This window comes from Pseudozyma flocculosa (genome assembly GCF_000417875.1).
Source record: "Pseudozyma flocculosa PF-1 unplaced genomic scaffold scaffold00025, whole genome shotgun sequence".
In the NCBI taxonomy this organism is placed as follows: Eukaryota; Fungi; Basidiomycota; class Ustilaginomycetes; order Ustilaginales; family Ustilaginaceae; genus Pseudozyma; species Pseudozyma flocculosa.
In genome coordinates, this window is record NW_006920893.1 from 397,636 (window position 1) to 415,440 (window position 17,805).

The 17,805-nt window shown below is 66.5% G+C and overlaps 4 protein-coding genes across 4 annotated transcripts in view; 1 reads left to right on the top strand and 3 right to left on the bottom strand.

Annotated features, from left to right (window-relative positions):
• The window catches only part of PFL1_06370 (uncharacterized protein), a gene marked incomplete at both ends in the record, with an annotated part of 5,356 nt that extends 272 nt beyond the window's left edge, over positions 1-5,084 (bottom strand). The window contains 4 exons of the mRNA XM_007883911.1: positions 39-4,385; positions 4,467-4,644; positions 4,766-4,841; positions 4,966-5,084. Coding sequence (XP_007882102.1) covers positions 39-4,385; positions 4,467-4,644; positions 4,766-4,841; positions 4,966-5,084 — 4,720 coding nt within the window. The remainder of the gene's footprint in view (positions 1-38; positions 4,386-4,466; positions 4,645-4,765; positions 4,842-4,965) is intronic.
• A 1,302-nt stretch (positions 5,085-6,386) lies between these two features.
• Positions 6,387-7,755, bottom strand: PFL1_06371 (uncharacterized protein; the record flags this gene model as incomplete). Its single annotated transcript, XM_007883912.1, has 4 exons — positions 6,387-6,426; positions 6,545-6,626; positions 6,772-7,569; positions 7,671-7,755. 4 exons carry the CDS (start codon positions 7,753-7,755, stop codon positions 6,387-6,389), a joined length of 1,005 nt encoding a protein of 334 aa, XP_007882103.1.
• A 1,178-nt stretch (positions 7,756-8,933) lies between these two features.
• Positions 8,934-10,703, bottom strand: PFL1_06372 (uncharacterized protein; the record flags this gene model as incomplete). Its single annotated transcript, XM_007883913.1, has 3 exons — positions 8,934-10,076; positions 10,179-10,374; positions 10,555-10,703. The coding sequence occupies 3 exons, from the start codon at positions 10,701-10,703 to the stop codon at positions 8,934-8,936; spliced, it is 1,488 nt and encodes a 495-aa protein (XP_007882104.1).
• Positions 10,704-13,832: 3,129 nt separating this feature from the next.
• Positions 13,833-17,805, top strand: part of PFL1_06373 (uncharacterized protein) — a gene marked incomplete at both ends in the record, with an annotated part of 4,669 nt that continues 696 nt past the window's right edge. The window contains 2 exons of the mRNA XM_007883914.1: positions 13,833-15,466; positions 15,590-17,741. Of these exons, the coding sequence (XP_007882105.1) occupies positions 13,833-15,466; positions 15,590-17,741 (3,786 nt within the window). The remainder of the gene's footprint in view (positions 15,467-15,589; positions 17,742-17,805) is intronic.

Below are 17,805 nucleotides of genomic sequence, written 5' to 3' on the forward strand. Positions count from 1 at the left end.
CTGCACGGCTCTGCCCTCTTCATCCTTTGCTGCTGCACCGGCTGCGCCGACCTCTTCGTCGCCAAACGAGCCGATTGGGCTGGCTGGCCCGCTTCCGGTCGTCGTCAGCGAGGAACTTGGAGCGTCGGGCTGTCGAGCCTCGTTTTCAGCTGGTGCCGACGTCCGCGTGGAGAGCTTGTTGTCGGCCTCGGATGGGTCTCCTGCGCGTGTTGGCCGCTGCTCGTGCGAACCCTCCCGCTGCTGCTGCTGCTGCTGCTTTTGCGCCTCCTCTGTCGATACTGGCGGTGGCGATGCCTTCGGAGACGCCGAGGTCGCCACCGTCGTCGCAGTCGTTGCCGTAGGCTGCACCAGCTTGGCAGCGTCGGCTCCGCCCTCCGTCGCCGTCGCTGCAGCGGCGCCCGTCTCGTCAGCCACCTTCCTGGCCTTGTCCTCGGCCTCGCTCTTGAGACGCTTCTGCTCCTCGTCCTTCCTGGCCTTCCACTGCTTCCAGTCCTCGCCTAGCCGCCGGATCTCGGCCTTCCAGTGGTCGCGCTTGCCCGACACCCGCTCCGGCTCCCACTCCTTGCGCTCCACCCTCGACTTGGTCATGACGAGCTGGAGAAAGGCCGGAGGGTCGGAAAAGAAGCGGTCGAAGTAGTGCAGGAGGTAGATGCCGCAGTCGGCGTAGTTGGGCTGCTTGGGCACAATCGCCTTGACGTAGCACGGCTGCGGCGCCTTGTCGAGCGTCGTCCCGGCGTCTTCGAGCTTGCCTTTGTCCTGCGCCTCGAGGAAGAGGTAGGCCCGCAGGTTCTTCTTGACGTCGGGCCGCGCAAACATCAGGCTATCGAACGTGATGATGACCGTCTGCTCGAGGTTGAGGTCGGCACCCGTCGATGCGGTCCTTGCCGGCATCGACGGGCTGCGTGAGCCGTTCGCAAGGCCAGACGCGGGCGCAGGGCGATGGCGCGAGCTGTACGTCTTGCTGTTGCCGGTGCTGGCGCTGGTGCTGGTGGGCCGGTAGGCCGTGTCGTTGGTCGTGCGAGCGGCTTTGTGAGGGCGGCCCGTCGTTTCGTTGACTGGCTCGGGCGGCGGAGACACCGTGCGGCCCGCTCCGGGCACGATTTTGGTGGGCGACGACGGCTTGGCGGCCGGCCTTTCGGGCGAAGCCGACGGGACGGCAGGGCCTCCGCCTACCCGCGACCCCCGCTGAGGATCCCTCACATGGTCCAGCAACGACCAATCGGGGCCGCCTTTTCTATCGCCCTGCTCGTCCAGAAGACTGAAGCCGGAATTGGCGTCGGTACCGCCTGTGGCTTCGGCGTCGGCCTCGCCGTCGGTGCTGGATGTGCCACGCCGTTCCAGGGTATGCCCGAAGTGCCTGCGAGGGATGGAGGACCTCTTCCGCGGCAACGTCCGAGCCGAGGCGTCCAGCATCGTCGAGCGGTCCTGGCTGTCGTCGACGTCGACGTCCATGTCGACCGGTGCATCGCGTGGCCCGACGGGATTGATGAACTCCGTATCGTCGTCGTCGTCGTCGTCGTAGCCGAAGCCTTCCATCGAATCCTCTTGCATGGCGTCACCGCTCCTGGGCAATGTCCCAGTGCGATCGCCATAGTCCGCTCGGCTGACACGCTCGCCTTCGTCCTCGAGCATGCTGAAGCCCGTCGGCCCTTGGGCTTCGTGAGCGTCGGGAGCGGCATCCACGGCCGTCGCAACGGTGTCGTCGCTGGACGAGGAGCGAGTCGATGCTTGATCATCCATCGCCTTGTGCTCCGTTGGATGCAGGTTGCCAGGGCGTTGGTCGATGACAGGGACGATCCTGTTCGTTGAGGGCGGTCGAGGGTTCGAGGGCGGCGAAAGTGACAACCGCTCCAGGCTCGAGCCAACGTCGACGCCTTGGGCGGTCTCGGCGAGTGACGCCGCCTTGACGTCGCCGTGCGCATCCCGCTTCTTGCCGCGAGTCGGCGACGGCTCGCGAGCGGATGAGGAGGCCGCGGGAGCCGCAAGCTCGCTATGGCCGGATGCCTGCCGCGAGTGCTTGCCGCCAGAGCGGAATGGAGACTTGAGATCGATACTGGACGCTGGGCCGGACGCAGGCGGCGGCGGCGTCATGATTGCGTCAGACTCGACGCCCCCTGCCGAAGGGCCGTGGCGCCTGTCGCAGTCCCCGTCATCGCCGGACGAGCCTTCCTTCGGCTGGAGCAGCTGTCGAGCGACTGCCGTCGCGTCGCTGTATTTGAAAGTCTCCTCGGTGTCGCCGGGGTGATTGAGCCTCCTCGCATCAGCGACCCGCGGTCGCCGCGACTCGAGTGCAGGTGTGTCGTCCGACTCGCTGTCGGGGATCCGGCCTCGGTTGCTGCGGGTAACCTTGGGCTCTGGACGCGGAGGGGGTGGCGGCGCCGGCTTGGTCATGTAGTGCGGGTTGACGATGATGGCGAGGTACCAGTGGAAGTCCTCGTTGATGGGCACGACGATGTAGCGCTTGCTGAAGAGGTCGAACTTGTTCGTCCACTTGCGCACGTTGAGGTAGCTCTTGGAGACCTCGAACTCGGTCAGCCGCTTGTAGAAGAACGAGCTGAAGACGTGGATCTGGTCGGCGAGGGCGGGCTGCCGCTGCCGGATCCCGTCGAGCAGCCGCTTGAGGCCGAACTCGATCAGCGTGTCGTTGAGGAATTCGCCATCGTTGAGGCGATCGAGGTCGGACTCGAGCAGCGTGACGGCGCCGATGCCTTCGTACGGGAAGCGCAGCACCTGCTCGTTGCCGGAGCGCTCCGGCTTCTTGGCTGGTGGCTCAGGAGCCGAGGCGAGGACGGACGCCCCGCCGGTCGGGCTCGCCTTGTGCTGCTGCGAGCGCGCGCTGCGGCCCGAGACAGTTGCGGAGGCAGAGGCGGCGGCGTGGCTGCTGCGTGGGGCGCCGTCGACGCGCGCCTCCTGACGGGCCTCGCCGTTTGTCAGATTAAACGTCTTCTCAGACCTCTGAAGGCGTCCGTTGGGCTCCCGCGGCGCCTGTCGTGGTGGCGATTCGGAGAAGTCCTGGCGGTTCTCTCCCGGCGTGATCGCCTGTCGAGGTCGCTTGATACTGCCCGAGATGGCGGAGGCTAGCTGACCCGCGCCTTTCAACGAGCCGGATGTGGGCGATCCCTCGGAGGGCTGGGGCCATCGTGCCGGTGAAGGTTGCGAGGCGATCTCGGTCATGGTCTTGGCCGCGTTCTTGTCCAGTTCATGTACCTCGACATGTGGCTGCGAGTCCCAACTCTCCAGCAGCTCGTCCCAGACGCCTTCTTGCTGCTGCTCCAGCAGGGGCACCAAGATGATGCCAGCCGCGTCAGAGATGGCCTTGGGGTCGAACTCGGGCCAGAACTTGGCAATCGTTTTCAACGTCTGCGAGCCTGGCTTGAGCTGCAGCTGCGCGACGGGATGCCTGTAGGCAAAGGGCTCCGATCGCTTCACGAGCGCGATGTCGTCCTTCGATATCGTGAGCTGGCGCTGCGACGATTTCTGCGTTATGACCAGCTTGAATCGATGATCGACGAGCTCGAGATCGTTGTTCTCGGGATGCGATCGCCAGACGTCGGAGATAGTGAACGACTGGAGGCGGAGGGTCCTGATCACGCCTTGGACGTGGCTGGGCCTTGCACGATCATGATCGTCTGATACTGCCGTGCCCACAATGCCTTGCCCACGCTTCGCCGCGTTGCGTTGACGGCTCGGTGATGTAGTCGCCGCCTTCTCCATGTCCGGCGAGCGTCCGGCCGACCTCGGCCTCATACGAGCTGCTTTGCCCGTTGGAATGCTCGACGAGATGGGCGCGAGTTGGCCTGCACGTAGGGTAGCGCTCGAGGAAGCTGCGGCGGCGGCGGTGATGTAGGGCGCATCACGCTCGCGCCGCTTTGAGCCTTTCCGCGCTCCGGGGTCTTCCCGCGTGTCCTGCGACCCGACGACGATGGGGTCCGCACTCGTCTTCCCGGGCTCGTCCGACGTCTCGAGCTGGATGGGCCCGTTTGGGCGCTGGCCAACGTGGTAGCTCGGTCCCGCTTCCGCGCCGTCCTTTTTCTGTTGCTCGTCGTGCCGCCTGGCGTCCTTCCGCTGCAGAGCAGGATTGATCTCCCAAGGCGACGATTTTGTCGGAGCTGGACGCGAGTCGCTGGGGCTCACCACCTCGACCTCTGGCGAGGGGAAGCGTATGTGCTTCTTCTCAGCCGGCGTCGCTTGGGTTGCCTGCTCCTCGTCGTTGCTGCTGCTGAGGTAGTAGGTGGTTTCGTTCGATGTCGCTGCTGGGGCATGGTGTCGGGAACCGGCCCCATTGGTGGGATACGAGGAGGAGTTGATCGCCTCGTAGTGCCGCACATGGCCGCCGACGACTCCCTGACGAGCGGCCGGGCCCTCGTGGATCCGCGAGCTCCCATCTGACCAGGTTTAACGAGGCGGGATCAGGCCTGGGTCAGATTTGGCCGACCGGATCAGCAAGCCTGGCCAGCTCGACTCACGATTCAGATTCAACGTCGCAGGTGCGCGCGTAGCTTGATTTCGACGCGCTGGACCTGCGGCGGATTCGTCGGGATAGAGGTTGTCCTGCCCGATCTGGCCGTAAGGAAATTTGACAGCAGAGGAGTGTCTGTTGCCCTTGCCCGCCTTCGGGTCAAACTCGCCAGGCTTCTGGATACGCTGATATCGTCGCCGGATAGAGTGGAGAGCAAGGAAAGGGGAAGGCCTCGATCAGCCTTGAGGATCCCACGATCCCTCAGAGAGGCGTGTCTTGGCAACGGCCGAGCCGCAGTGCACTTACGTTTCCAGTGCGTGATGGAGTCGATGGCTCCGGCGCGGTGGCCCCGACGGGGGGTGCGGTGATCTTGGTCCGCTGCCTGCGCGCGAGTTTGGGCCGGGATGAAGATCACGAGTGGAGGTACGGTCAGCGCCTGACTGGACACCCACGAGGGAGTCCCACCTCCCGCAGAGGAGCTCGGCGCTGCACTGGCGAGCACTCACTTGCCTGAAGACGGGTTGCCGTGCAAAGTGCTCATCTTGCCTCGCTCGTGGCCAGTCTTGTACATGTCGCCGTGGCCGGCACCACGGCGTCCAAAGCCGCCGCCTGCGCCGCTCGGCATGATGAGGGCGCGGCAGCTGCGGGAGCTGAGGCGGGAGCAGCCAGAGTCACCCCGTCAAGCTGCCGTGCCCACCCGTGGACGTCGGTGAAGGCGGGTGGGGGCCCTGCTTTGGAGCGGCTGAGGCGATCAGCGGGGCGCCTTGGAGCGGTTCGGTGGTGCCCTGGTGCAGGTTTGCGTCGGCATCCGAGCGATGGCACGCCGCTGGACGCAGTCAGAGGCGCAGCTGGTCGGCAGCGCTGCTGCCCGGGCGAGGCGCCAGGGTGGCGGTAGAGGTCGAGAAATGAAGGATATGATCGAAGGGTGCGACTCGAATTCGGCACAAAGATGGAGTGCCGTCGTTTTGAGGTAGAGTATGGCGAGTCGGAAGCAGTCGGGAGCCCCCTGAAGCGCGGGGGAGGGCCAGCCGGGCGGCTGTGAGGCGGACGCAGGAGTGACTCTGTCGAAACCGCGCTGATGGATGGAGAGCGAGGTCCAAGGCGACTGGCGTCAGATGGATGAAAGGCCGTCGAGCCTCGATGCAGCTTGGCCGATGTGCTGGCAGAAGGGCGGAGGCAGAGGCGTCGTTGCAGAGGTGGTGGTGTGCCGTAGACGGCCGACGGGAACGCGGGCGGCGGAGGGATGTAGCTACTCAGCCAGCCACGCTCGAGCACAACGGGGTCAGACGAGTGAGAGAGAGAGAGAGGGAGGGAGAGAAAGAGCCTCGCGCTCTCACGTTGGCGTCGAGTGGCGGGTGGCGGGTGGCGGTTGGCGGTGGTAGTGATGTGAGAAGCGCAGCGGAGCAGAGCGGAGGGGCCGAAGCAGCGGTGCCGTAGTCTTGGTTGCTACGATCTCGATTGAGGTCCAGAAGTCACACCCCAGCCCACAGCCAGCCCAGCCAGCCAGCCCAGAGGCAGGCTTCAGCCTAGACGCACCCACCACCACCCTTTTCCGCCTGGCCTGCTGGCCTGGCTGGTTGGCTGACGAGCAGCGGCGGCCGCCTCGAAAAAAAGGAAAACGGAAAAAAGGAGCCCCCGAGTCGTAGGCAGGCGGGCAGGCAGGCAGGCGAGAAATCTCCACACCAGCTCCCCCCCCTGGCTTCCCATCGCCGCTCCTCAGTCTGGCTTCTGCCCCCGTCCACGGCCACGTCGACCTTCGCACGTCGAACATCGAACATCGAACATCGTCACACGCGCGCCAGACGGATGGGACAAGATGCAGCTAACCTCTCTCTGTTTCGACTCGAAATTGAGCGACTCGGAAGACTGTGGAGAGGCAGAAGCGCAAAGTCGTGGCCCAGGGGCGCCTCACGAGGGTACCGCCACATCACAGGTGTGACGGCTGCGAGTCCCAGCGATACATGTTCCTGTGGCGAAGCAGGGGCGGGCGCAGACGGCGATTTCAGCACGATACGACACGACATGGTGTCCGCCGCTCGTCTCCACGGGACGGCGACACGGGCTGCCACGAGGATGGATGCTCACCATGCCAGCGGACCCTCGTTGGTGCCGAGGATCTCTTCGCCCGACTCGTGCGGGAACGAGGCGCCAAGAGAGACCAGCGTAGCTGTCTCGAGGCACAAGCGATGACGGGCCAGGCAGGCAGGCAGGCAGGATGGGAGTCGGCACGTCAGCCAGGATCCCTGGCACCGTGACACGCAGAGACGGCCATGGTCAGGATTCCGGACCGACCCCCCGGGGAGGATGCTCACGCAGGAAGTGCTCGTATGTCGGGTGGGCCAGCCTGAAGTCGGCCCTCTTGTCCAGAGTGAGGGCCTTGCTCCATTTCGCCTCATTTGCACTGGTCCACTGATCCTGGAGAGCAGCAGCGGCAGCGGTAGCGGCAGTAGCAGCAGCAATAGCGGTAGCGTCGCTCGATCCGCGGTCGCCGAAGCCGACGAGGGCCGCCGTCAGGGCCGGTGGGAAGGTCTTGGAGTACTCGGGCAGCGTAAGGTCGCCCGTGGCGCGTCGGCGGCCAAAGTCGCGCAGGTTGTGCACGGCCTGGCCGCCGCCGACGACGGCGAAGCCGCGGTCTCGCAGGCCGCGCAGCGCCCGGCCGAGTCGGAGCGAGTCGAGCGGATCCTCGGACCGAGGCAGCGAGACCTGCACCAACGGCAGGTCGTCCGGCAGGGCGCTTGAGTGCGAGTCCGGGCGGCCATCGCCAAAGGCCACCTTGAGTGGCACCCAGACGCCGTGGTCGGGTCCTCGGTGCGTCGGCACCGCCTTGATCCCCCTCGACTCGAGGTGCTCGATGACGGCCGACGAGAATGCGGGCGGGTTGCGCGATGCCACCTTGACCTCGTAGAAGCTTGGCGGAAAGTTGGCAAAGTCGTAGATTAGCGGATTGCTCGGGTCGGTGTTGACGTAGACGCCGTCGGAGAGGTCGTCGGCCTGCCAGTGGGCGCTGACGAAGACGAGGCCCTTGAGCTTGCCCTCGCTGTGGAGCGACTTCATCTCGTCTCCCAGCTTGGCCCATTGCTGGTAGGCCGGATGCGTTCCCATGAACATGGCTGTGGTGGCATCGTGGCGTGGGGACCAGGAGCGAGGGTGACCAGGTCAGAAGAGACAGGGCGAGGGAGTGGCAGGCGTCGCCGTCGCTGCGGTCACTCACTGGGCGGGCCGCCGTGGCTGATGAACCACGACGGGGCCCTCCACGCGGAGGAGGAAGATGCAGTCTTGTCCGTAGCAGACGACATCCTCGCCGTGGCTCGACGGAATGCTAGGGAGGTGTCGAGGGTGGCGAAATGCGGAGCGAGGAGGGAGAGCAGCGGGAGCGCGATGGCGACCGTGAGCAGGGCCAACGTCAATGTCGTCGTGGCCTTGGGCAGGACAGGGGTGGGTCGTCGGTCCGCACGAGTGAGGGGAGGAGGCGCCTGGTCGCTGTGTCGAGTCGGTGTATCGAGTCGGTCGCGAGGCATAGAAGGGGGGCGGTGGCGAGCGAGGCTGTTTGGCTCGAGGTGGGCGAGAAGGCCAGGCGGCCAGGGAGGGCCGAGCAACCTTTATATCTGATAACGCGGCCCTCTGAGCGCGCCCGTGCATGCAGCCGGCGGGCGGGCGGGCGGTGCTGGAGCCAGCCTGGGAGGGTCCAACTCGGGCGAACCTCCCGAGATTTCCTTTCCAGCACAGCCTAGCCGCGACGATAGCCAGCCGCACCCTCGCACCCTCGCACGCTCGCACCTTGACCGTCGGTGCTCCTCACCGGCCAAGTCTCGCCCTCTTCGTCCGCACAACCAAGCAAGCCTGAAACGGTGGCGCGGCAGGCGGTCGGCCGCTTTCCGAGCGCGTTGGGCAGTCTCGGACTTTAGACCCGGCGATAGGCAACGCAAGGGCGCCATAGGAACCGCCGCCCCTTTCCATGGCCTTGCGCCGCCGCATCCGCCGCCGCCGCCTAGACACGCACAACGAGAAAACAGGCCAGGCTTTGATCCCCGGTCGAAGTCTTCGGCAAAGCTCGATCGGGACGGGAGGTCATCCTTTCACTTTGTGGCGACATTGAGAAAACAAAAAGGGGAGGTCAGACCGAGCTGCCCGGCTGCCTAGCTACATACACGGCCATTGGGAGAAGATTCAAAGTTACCCATGGACGGATCAGAACGGGCCCGAATGAGGGCCTTGGACGACGTCGAAGGAGGAGGATGAGTGCATAGGGCATGCTGTGGGATATCTTTGGGTGCGATCGGGGTTTCGGGCTGGACTTCCATGGCAGACGGAGGTGGGGTCGGAGGGTGGGGGGGGGGGAGGGGGGGCAAGAAACTCAAGGCAACAGCGACGAGGACCGAGAGTAGGACCGAGCCTACTCTCGGACACCGATCCGTCCGTCCGTCGCCTGACTGTGGGCTTGGCGATTCGAGGTCGAGGAATGCCCGCTCCCGCCTTAGAACTCGTCGTGGGCGCGCGAAGAGGCCGAGGCGGCGGCGGCCGAGGCGGCGCTGGCGGCCGAGCTGGCGCTGATGCTGGCGACGCGCGCATTCTGCTCGCCCTTGCCCAGGATGTCCTGGACGCCAAAGTAGGCCTGGCGGACGCCGTCCTTGAGGTAGCCAAAGACGCCCTTGTGGGGCACGTAGCGCGCGCGCATCTCGCGCAGCAGCTGGTCGCGCTTCTTGGGGATCTGCTCGACGGGCATGCCGCTCTGCCTGAGGTAGTCGCGCAGCCGGGCGTCGGACCACGCCACGTACTCCTTGGCCGAGTCCGACAGCGACGAGCCGTGCTTCTGCGCCAGCGCGATGAGGTCGTCGCGCTTGGCCTGGAAGTCGCTCTTGATGTAGCCGTTCTGGATGAGCCAGCTGCGCAGGTCGCTGTCGCTCCACGACGACCACAGCTCGCTCTCGGCGTTGGCGTAGTGCTTGTGCAGCAGGTTGACGTACTCGTCGCGCTTGGCCTGATAGTCGCTCTTGATGACGTTGTTGCGGATGAGCCAGTCGCGCATCTGCGACTCCTTCCAGCCGTCGTAGACCGAGTCCTGGCCCGAGTGGTAGTAGTCGCGGGCGAGGCCGAGGTACTCGTCGCGCGTCTTTTGGGCGGGCGAGCGGAGGTAGCCGTGGTCGACGAGCCAGTTGTGGAGGTAGCTGTCCGACAAGGCCTCGTAGGGCGCGTTGACCGTGGTGGCGTAGGCGCCGCGCATCTTGTCGAGCAGCTGGTCGCGGCTGGCCTGCGTCTTGGTCTTGATGACGCCGTGCTTTTCGAGCCAGCTGCGCAGGTCGTTGTCGCTCCAGGCGCTGTAGACGTAGTCGGTGCTGTCGTCGATGGCCTTGGCCACCTGCTCGGTGGCCTGGGCGTAGGCCGAGGTGGCCGTCTTGCTGGCGTCGTTGAGCACCGAGGCGCCGCTCTTGCTGGCCGCCGTGGCGGCGCTCTTGGCCGACTTGGAGACGCCCGAGGCGCTGGGCGCGTTGCGCGACAGGCTCGAGGCCGAGGCGCGCGCGTCCTTGGACAGGCTCGAGCCCGAGGCCGAGGCCGACTTGGAGACGCTGCTGCCGGCGACGCTGGCGCCGCTGTAGGCGCTCGAGGCCGACGCCGAGGCCTGGCTCGCCAGAGAAGAGGCGGATTTCGATGCCGGGTAGTAGAGGTCGGTGAGCGCCACCGACGAAGCGGTGCTCGAGGCCTGGGATGCGTAGCTGCTTACTGCGGACTGGACCGAGGCGGCGTAGCTCGATGCGGCATTGTACTGCGACGAGGCGGCGGTGGCAGCGGCTCCCGTCGCCGACGAGGCCGACGAGGCCAACTTGTTGTAGTCCTGCTTGGCGAGGACCACGAGCTGCTCGCGCGTCGACGAGGGCGAGATGACGCCGCGCTCGAGGAGGTAGGATCGGAGGCTCGACCTGGGTGAGTAGGGAGGAGGCAAGGAGAGGAGGGGCAAGGTTCGGGCCGTCGCCGTCAGCACAGTGCTCCAATTGGGACCGGGGCCCACGGTTCGGCGTCCGTGGTGCACATGTTGAACCGGCTGCTGGCCCGCCTGGTTCTCTATCGGGAACCGACAATGATTCCGCTGCGCCACTCACTCGGTCCACGCATCGAAAGCAGCGTCAAACGCCTTGGCGCCGCCCTTTGTCGCGTCCTGGATGGCATCGGCCGAGACCGACTGGGGTCCCGAGGCGATGGCGATGCAAAGCGCCAGGAGGCCCACGGAGATGAAGTTGGGCTTGACCATGGTGGCAAGCGGAAGGGCTGGGTGAGTGGAGTGCTGAGTCTGCAAAGGGGCGCGACGGTGCGAAGGTGCGGAGGTGCGGAGGTGCAGCGACGGTAGAGGAGGCGGTGGGGGATGGTGGTGGTGGTCCGGAGGCAAGGTGTTGAGCAAGTGCGAGCGAAGGGATGGGCCAGAGATGGATGGACGAAGCGGCTGGGCGTCGGGTGGCGGGGCAAGGGCGCTCACCAGCCGTCTATAAGCGGAAGTTCAGGAAGGGCGAGGCAGGCCAGAGGCAGGCTAGGCAGCGGCCGGCCGTGCGTGGCGCGGGAGGAGGCAGGAGGAGGTAGGCGACTTGATGCGATGGCAGGAGCCAGCCACCGAGCCAGGCGGGCAGGCTAGGGCGGGCATGGCATGGCATCGTCAGGGTCGTCACCGTACGTGGGCAGGCAGGCGCTGCTGAGTTGGCCCTGCAGCGCCCGGCCTCTTCTAGCCTGGCTGTGGGCCTCCATCATCGCGGCCATCCAAGCCAGCCTCGACTGACAAGCAAGCAAGCAAGCAAAGCGCGCGCTGCTGAAAGCCTAGCAAGCTAAGCTTGCTTGTTGGCTGCCTCCGCACCACGTCGAGCCGCAGGCAAGCTCGCTTGCCACCGGGTTGGGGCTGCCTGCCTGCCTGCCCGTGCGTTGCTGGCCAGGGTTGAGCGCGCACCGCCCCGCCGCTCGCTTGCGGATGCCAGGTCGAAGGGGGCCAGAAACGGGCGGATTGAGGCCACGCCCGCCAAGCCCAGCCATCATGACGAGCAACGAGAGCGACGAGAGCGACGGCGAGCGACGGCGACGATGCGATCGACGTTGGTTGAGCTGCCCAGGCAGCGCAAAGTGAATCAGCATGAGGCACTCTGTTGTGTCGACGTCGAGCCGCTGAGCTCCGCTGGTGTGCTCGCTCGCTGCTCGCGACTCTGCCAGCCGCCAGAGCGAAGCAAGGCCAGGCCAGGCAGGGCAAGGCAAGGGTCAAGGCCGGCTACGCGGGGACAGGCGAAGGGGCAAGCAAGCAAGCAAGCAAGCAAGCAAGGCCACGTACGTCTTCCCAAAACGGTGCTCAGATCAGGGCGGAGCGCTGCTGGGCAGAGGCGGGCGTGGCAGCCCAGGCCAGGCCTGGCAGGCGGGGCGAGGAGCTAGGAGCGAAGCTGGGAAGGACCCTGGCCTAGCACTGCGCGCGTACTTTGCCCGCTGCAGCCAGCCGACGTCATCGACCGAGGCAGGTGGACCCTGCCTAGCCCGCCTGCCTGCCTGCCCGGCTGCATCTGACCCCGCCTGCCTGCCTGCCCGGCCGTGTCCTAGGCCTGCCTGCTTGGAGGGTCCACGGGCCCCGTTCCGGATCCGCATTCTATGGGACCCTGATGGCCACCCAGCACGTGAATCGGGGAAGACCTCGTCATCTTCCCCGATAGCCACTCTCCCGATGCTCTGTTTCGGCCTCCGCATGCTGTCCTCGTGGCTCCTTGCTTCCCTCCCGGCCTCCGACAGGCCATCATGCTGCCCTCCATCGTCCCGGGTCTGCCAAAACGTCTGCACCTTGTCCTGTCTTGGGGATGCGTCTGTCAGGGAGTCGTTGGAGTGGTGGTGCTGGTGAGGCAGGCAAAGGCGGTTTCTTCGACGCCGACATTTTGGGCGCATTTGATTCTTATTCTTTTTTTCCTTCTTTTGCTGCACAGTGGCTGGCAGGCCTTTTGGCGCCTCTGCGTGCTTTCTCCAGCCTACAGGTGGCCTTGAGCATGGTCGTGTTACGGGTCGCATCTGAAGGCCAGGATAGAGAGCGAGAGGCTAGCTGCCACAGTCGATGCTGCTGTGTCCTCGGTCGAGGCTGTTGTTGGTGCCGGCCTGCTGGGCGGCGTTTGGCCGAGCGCGTGGTCTGTGCAGGCGGCGCCCCCCTGGGAGCGAGGGGCAAAGCAACAGGCAGGCCGGCAGCGCCAGCCAAAGGGCCGAGCGCCCAAAGTGAGGCCACCTTTGTCGACTAACCCTACCTACCTCGCCTTGCCTGGCCTGGCCTTCGTGTTGGCTGCGCGCCGCTTTGTCCTCCTTCTCCCACCTCCATCACACCACACCACCCTCTCCCTCACCTCTTGGGCCCTTCTAGGTCGTGACGCCACCGACACTCGAACCCGCCCGCTCGCAGCCGGCCAAGCAACGGCAGTCACTCCGCCATACTCTGGCGCATCGCTGCCGGGGCACCCTACCCCGCACGAGTAGCAACAATCAAGAGGCGGCTGCGGATTCTGTAGCGCCGCATCGCTGCATAAAGCACAGTCAGAGGCTCGAGCGCAAGGTCAGCTCTATCTACGCTCTAGCGTGCTCCTTGTCTTGCCTCGCAGCGCCATCCCTCGCATCACGCACACGCACATGCACAAGCATCCCTCCCTCGTCACCCGCATCCTCGCCCGCTCCATCCTTCTACGCCCATTACGAGAACAACCACCAATCGAACACGCACTTCCAAGCCCTGCCTCCCTGCTTCCACCCGTCATAACCCTAGACAGCCGCAAGACGACCTCGACGATATAGCATACCGCCTTTCGAACAGGGTCAGCCCGACACTCGGCCAGGACCGCGACGACGACGGCTGCGGCGACTGCGGCGACGACGTCCTTCGAGCTGCGATCCGAACTCGCATCGTTGCTACTCTGCCGCCGCCTTGACCTTAGCACCTCCTCGCAGCACAGGCCCCTCTAGCCTAGCCTGCGCCAGCCACTCCCAGCCCATACCAGATCAGACCAGTCTAATCTGAGAGCCGTGCCGTGCCGTCTGGCGGCCGCTCCGCTCTGTATCCGCATCGCTGACGACCTCTGACGACCTCGAGACCGACCTCTGCTCGCACCTTACGACCCATCGACCACCAACGACCGCCACGACGCCGACGAAAACCGATCGAAATAGGCGGCCCGCTTCGGCCCCCTGGCATTCCGCACCTCTCGCCTCCGCCCCCTCCCCACTCTTGGTCTGGCAGCAGCCCTGACTTCCGTCGAGCATCGCCGTCCCCGCAGCCGCCTAGCGCTTCATCTCGTCCCCACCGCCTGCTCAGCATCCCGTATACCACCACCCACATCGCTTCCGTACCCCCGCTCTGTGATGGCCTCGACCCAGCCCGCCCATCCCGACCATGAAACGCTTCTTCTCCCGCTTCTCGACCACCCCGTCAAACCCTCCGCCCCTCTCGCCCGCCCAGCCCTTTGATCAGACCTGGGAAAAGAGCAGCGACCTGCCAACCGACTTTGCTCCGGGCACCAAGCCGGCTAACAACAGCACCTCTCGATCCACCGGACAGCGTGTCAAGGCGCTCGCCGCAAAGTACGAGTCTCAGGCCCAGACCGCCCCAAACGCTGCTGCTGCTGCCGCCGCCGCCAACGACAACCCCGCCTCCGCCCCTGCAATTGCGGGCCGCGATGGCCAGGCGAGCGACGGTCACAAGCCTCTGCCACTACCTCCGAGCCTCGACCTGCGTCTCTCTCCGCTATCCACGTCCAATGGGCTCCTACCGCCGACCACCCTTGTCGGCGATCCGGAAGACGCAAATGCAGCCCCGGCGCCCGCGCTCGACGGCCTCGGTCTGAGGTCCACGGCCGGGAGCGGGCTCGCCGCTGTCGATTCCAGGCCGACTCGAGCACCGCCACGGCGAGCACCGAGTGCCCCGGCAATTTCAGCGCAGGGCGCCGTTGCGTACCACGACGGCACATCCGGCACTGTATCCGCGGTGGACGAACGCCACAGGCAAAAGGACCAGCGTCAGCCGAGCGGAAGTAGCCAGGGCAGCGCCCATGCTGCGGCCGTCCCCAAGTCGGTCGCATTCGCACCCTCTCCCGAGAAACCATCGCACGGCAGCCAGCACGGACACGGGCACGCGCCGCCGCCTCCGCGATCCACCTCGCCGAGCCCCGCCTCGCACAATCTCCTCGCGGCCCCGGGTTCGCGGCACCTGTCGGCCGATGGGGCATCTCGCACGCTCAGCTCGCCGGCCGACAGCGGCTACACCGGCAACTTTGCAAGACCCACCGTGGCCAGCCAGGCGCGGGCGAGGTCCTCTGGCCGCCTCAGCGGTAGCGAGGGGCTCGGCTGGGGGAGTGCTTCGGTCAGCGCAAGCAACAGTGGCAACGGTGGCAACGGTGGCGGCGGTGGCGGTGGTGGCAGCAGCAGCGCCTCGGCGACGCCGGTCAACGAGCGGCCTCCGAGCCTGGTGGCCCCGCGCTCGGCGAAAATGAGCCGCGCCAATTCACTGCAATCGTCGGCCCGACGCCAGGCAAACGGCGCCAATGCTGGGGCCGGCAGCGATGTGGAAGGCGTGGCGGCGCTGACGATCTCGTCGCCCACGATGATCGGCAGTCCTGCCTCGGCGAGCACCTCCAGCCTCGGTCATGGCGGATCGCCGCACGCCCGCTCGTCGCTCGAAGCCAACAGCATCCCGTTTGCGAGCCTAGGGCAGCCGGCTCCGCCCGCTCTGCGATCCTCGAGCCCGATCAGCTTCGGCACGCCGGCATCGACGCCCATGCAGATCACCGGCTCTGGTGGCTCGTCCTCGGGCCATGCCTGGCGACCGGACAGCCGACGCGGCAGCTTTGCGCCGAGTTCGCTGGGGAGCGGCAGGGACAGCCACATCTTCCCGTTCGGGAGCATCGGCGGCAGGCAGTTTGGCGTGCCGAGCTGGAGCGAGATGACGCAGGAGGAGCTCGTCCACAACCTCGGCCCGCGCGAACGGACACGGCAGGAGGTGCTGTGGGAGATTGTGGCGAGCGAAGAGAGGTGACTGTCACGCACGGCCCGCGGCCAACGCTCGATTTGGAACGTCTTCTGACCGGATCTGACCCCTTTTTACCTCTCCATCCCCTCGTCGTCTTTTCGGTTGCGATCCGTCCATCGTTGCAGGTACGTGGCCGAGCTGGAAAAGGTCAAGGAGCTCTACATCGATGCGCTTCTCCATCCGGACCAATTCGATCCCGAGCGCCTGTTCGGGCCACCGACTGCGCCGCCATCGACAACCTCGCCGAGCGACGCCGTCTCGCCGCGCATCGACACCGCCCTCGTCGGACCGCATTCGCGGCGCGAGCGCGAACCCACGACGCCTTCTGACTCGGACCCAGCGTCTGGACTGGCTCTGGACCTTCCGATCGCCGCGCGCTTCATGTCGGGCACCGCCCCGTCGATGCGGACCGACGAGGATGGGACCGGATCCGCTTCCGGGCACGGCTCCTCGCTCTACCGGATCGACTCGGCGGCCCAGGCCCAGGCGGACCGGCATAGGGCGGCCGGCAACCGAAGCCCGTACTCGGTCGGGCTTCTCAACTCCGTCGCCGCCACCGCCGCCGCCTCGTCGACCTCTACGCCGGTTCAGCACCGGCCTGCAGACTCGCGCCGCAACAGCCTCACCGGCCAAGGGAGTGCAGGTCGCAGGGGGGCCCAGGGCGCTTCGAGCCGCAGCAGCTTGGCTCACGGGCTGGGACTCGGCATCGGGCCCGGAAGGGCGTCGACCGCACGCGGCACCGTCGCCGCTGCCGGTGCCACGGAGCCGAGCAGCGCCGCCCGGCCGAAGCAGTCGCGCGGCTCCGCGGCGCTGTCCAAGGTGCAAAAGCTGCGCGACCGGTCGCGCGCGGCGGGCGAGGGCGATCCGATGGTGCTTGCGGTGCCGCTGCCGCGCTCGCTCAAGGCGGTGCTCGAGTCGATCTCCGAGGGCCTGGTTGAGTCGCACGCGCTCCTCTCGGACACACTCAAGGCTCGCTACGAGGAGCAGTGGCCGCTGGTGCGCAGCCTGGCCGACGTCTTCATGCGGTACTCGTACATCCTGCAGCACTACGCGGCCTACGTCTGCCACCTGCAGCGCGCGCTCGAGGAGCTCGAGGAGGCGGCGCTGATGGAACGAGCGATGCGCGGCAAGCGGATCAAGCGCGAGCGCCTCAGCCACACGGTCGGCCTCGGGCGCACCGTCTCGGCGCTCGAGGCTGCCGCGCTCGAGCGGGGCCACGGTGGGCTCTCGATCTTTGTGTCGATGCCGTTCCAGCGCCTCCTCAAGTATCCGCTGTTGTTCCAGAACCTGCTCTTCCACACCGACCCTTCGACGCACGAGTTTGAGAGCACGGTGGCCATGGTCGTCGAGGTCGAGCGGCTGGTGCGCTCCATCGAGGACGAAAAGGTGAATGCCGAGGAGCGGGACAAGACCCGCGACGCATTCGCCCGCATCGAAGGGCTGACGGACCGCCAGATCCTTCGACCTCGGCCCGATCGCACACTGATCGAGGAAAAGGCCCTCTACGACGAGAGCCAGCGCCGCACCGTGTCCGAGTCGGCCCCCAAGGACCTGCTCGGGGCCGCCGGTGCTGGCGCCGATGCTTCCGACCACGAGGGCCTCGCAGGCAGCGGGACCGACACGCCGTCGAAAATCGGCGGCGGCGGCTCCAGCCGCTGGAACACTTCGCCTGGCCTCCGCGCCGCGCTGCGCAGCAAGCGCTCCTACCGCAGGCTGTCCGACTTCCTCTCGACAGAGGACAAAGGCGGCGCCTCGACCAAGGCGCCGAGCATGGGCAGCAAAAAGGACCTCTGGCTCGTCCGCTTCTCGGACGTCGAGATCAAGTGCCAGCGGGTGGGCGTGACTGCGCTGCCCATGGTCAGCTCCGCAGCGCTGACGCTCGACGGTGCCGGCGCGACGGCCCCGACGGCGACGTCGACGATGGCGGCGACCACCGACGAGGAGAGCGCCGAGATGGACTTTGCCCGCCGCAGCAAGGAGAGCAAGGAGCGCCTCAAGGCGTTGCGCTCGACGACGCTGCGGGCCAAGACGCGCAACCTCTACCGCTTCGTCTCGGTCGTCGCCTGGAGGACGGCTGCGAGGCAGGCAGGCGCGCCCGGTGTCGAGGGCGACGGCGGCGGCATCGATGGCCTGCCCACGTCGCACGAGGTCGACGAAGAGAACGAGGACGACGGCCTGTCTGGCGACAGCGACTCGGCCAGCAGCGACGGGCGCAGCAGCGAGAGTACGTCGAGCGGCGACGAGGCCGATGGGGGCTTTGCGGCGCCGAGCCGGTACGTGCGCCAGTCGAAGCTGTCGTTCTCGTACTGGGGCGACAAGGTCGAGCCGCGCATCGCCGGAC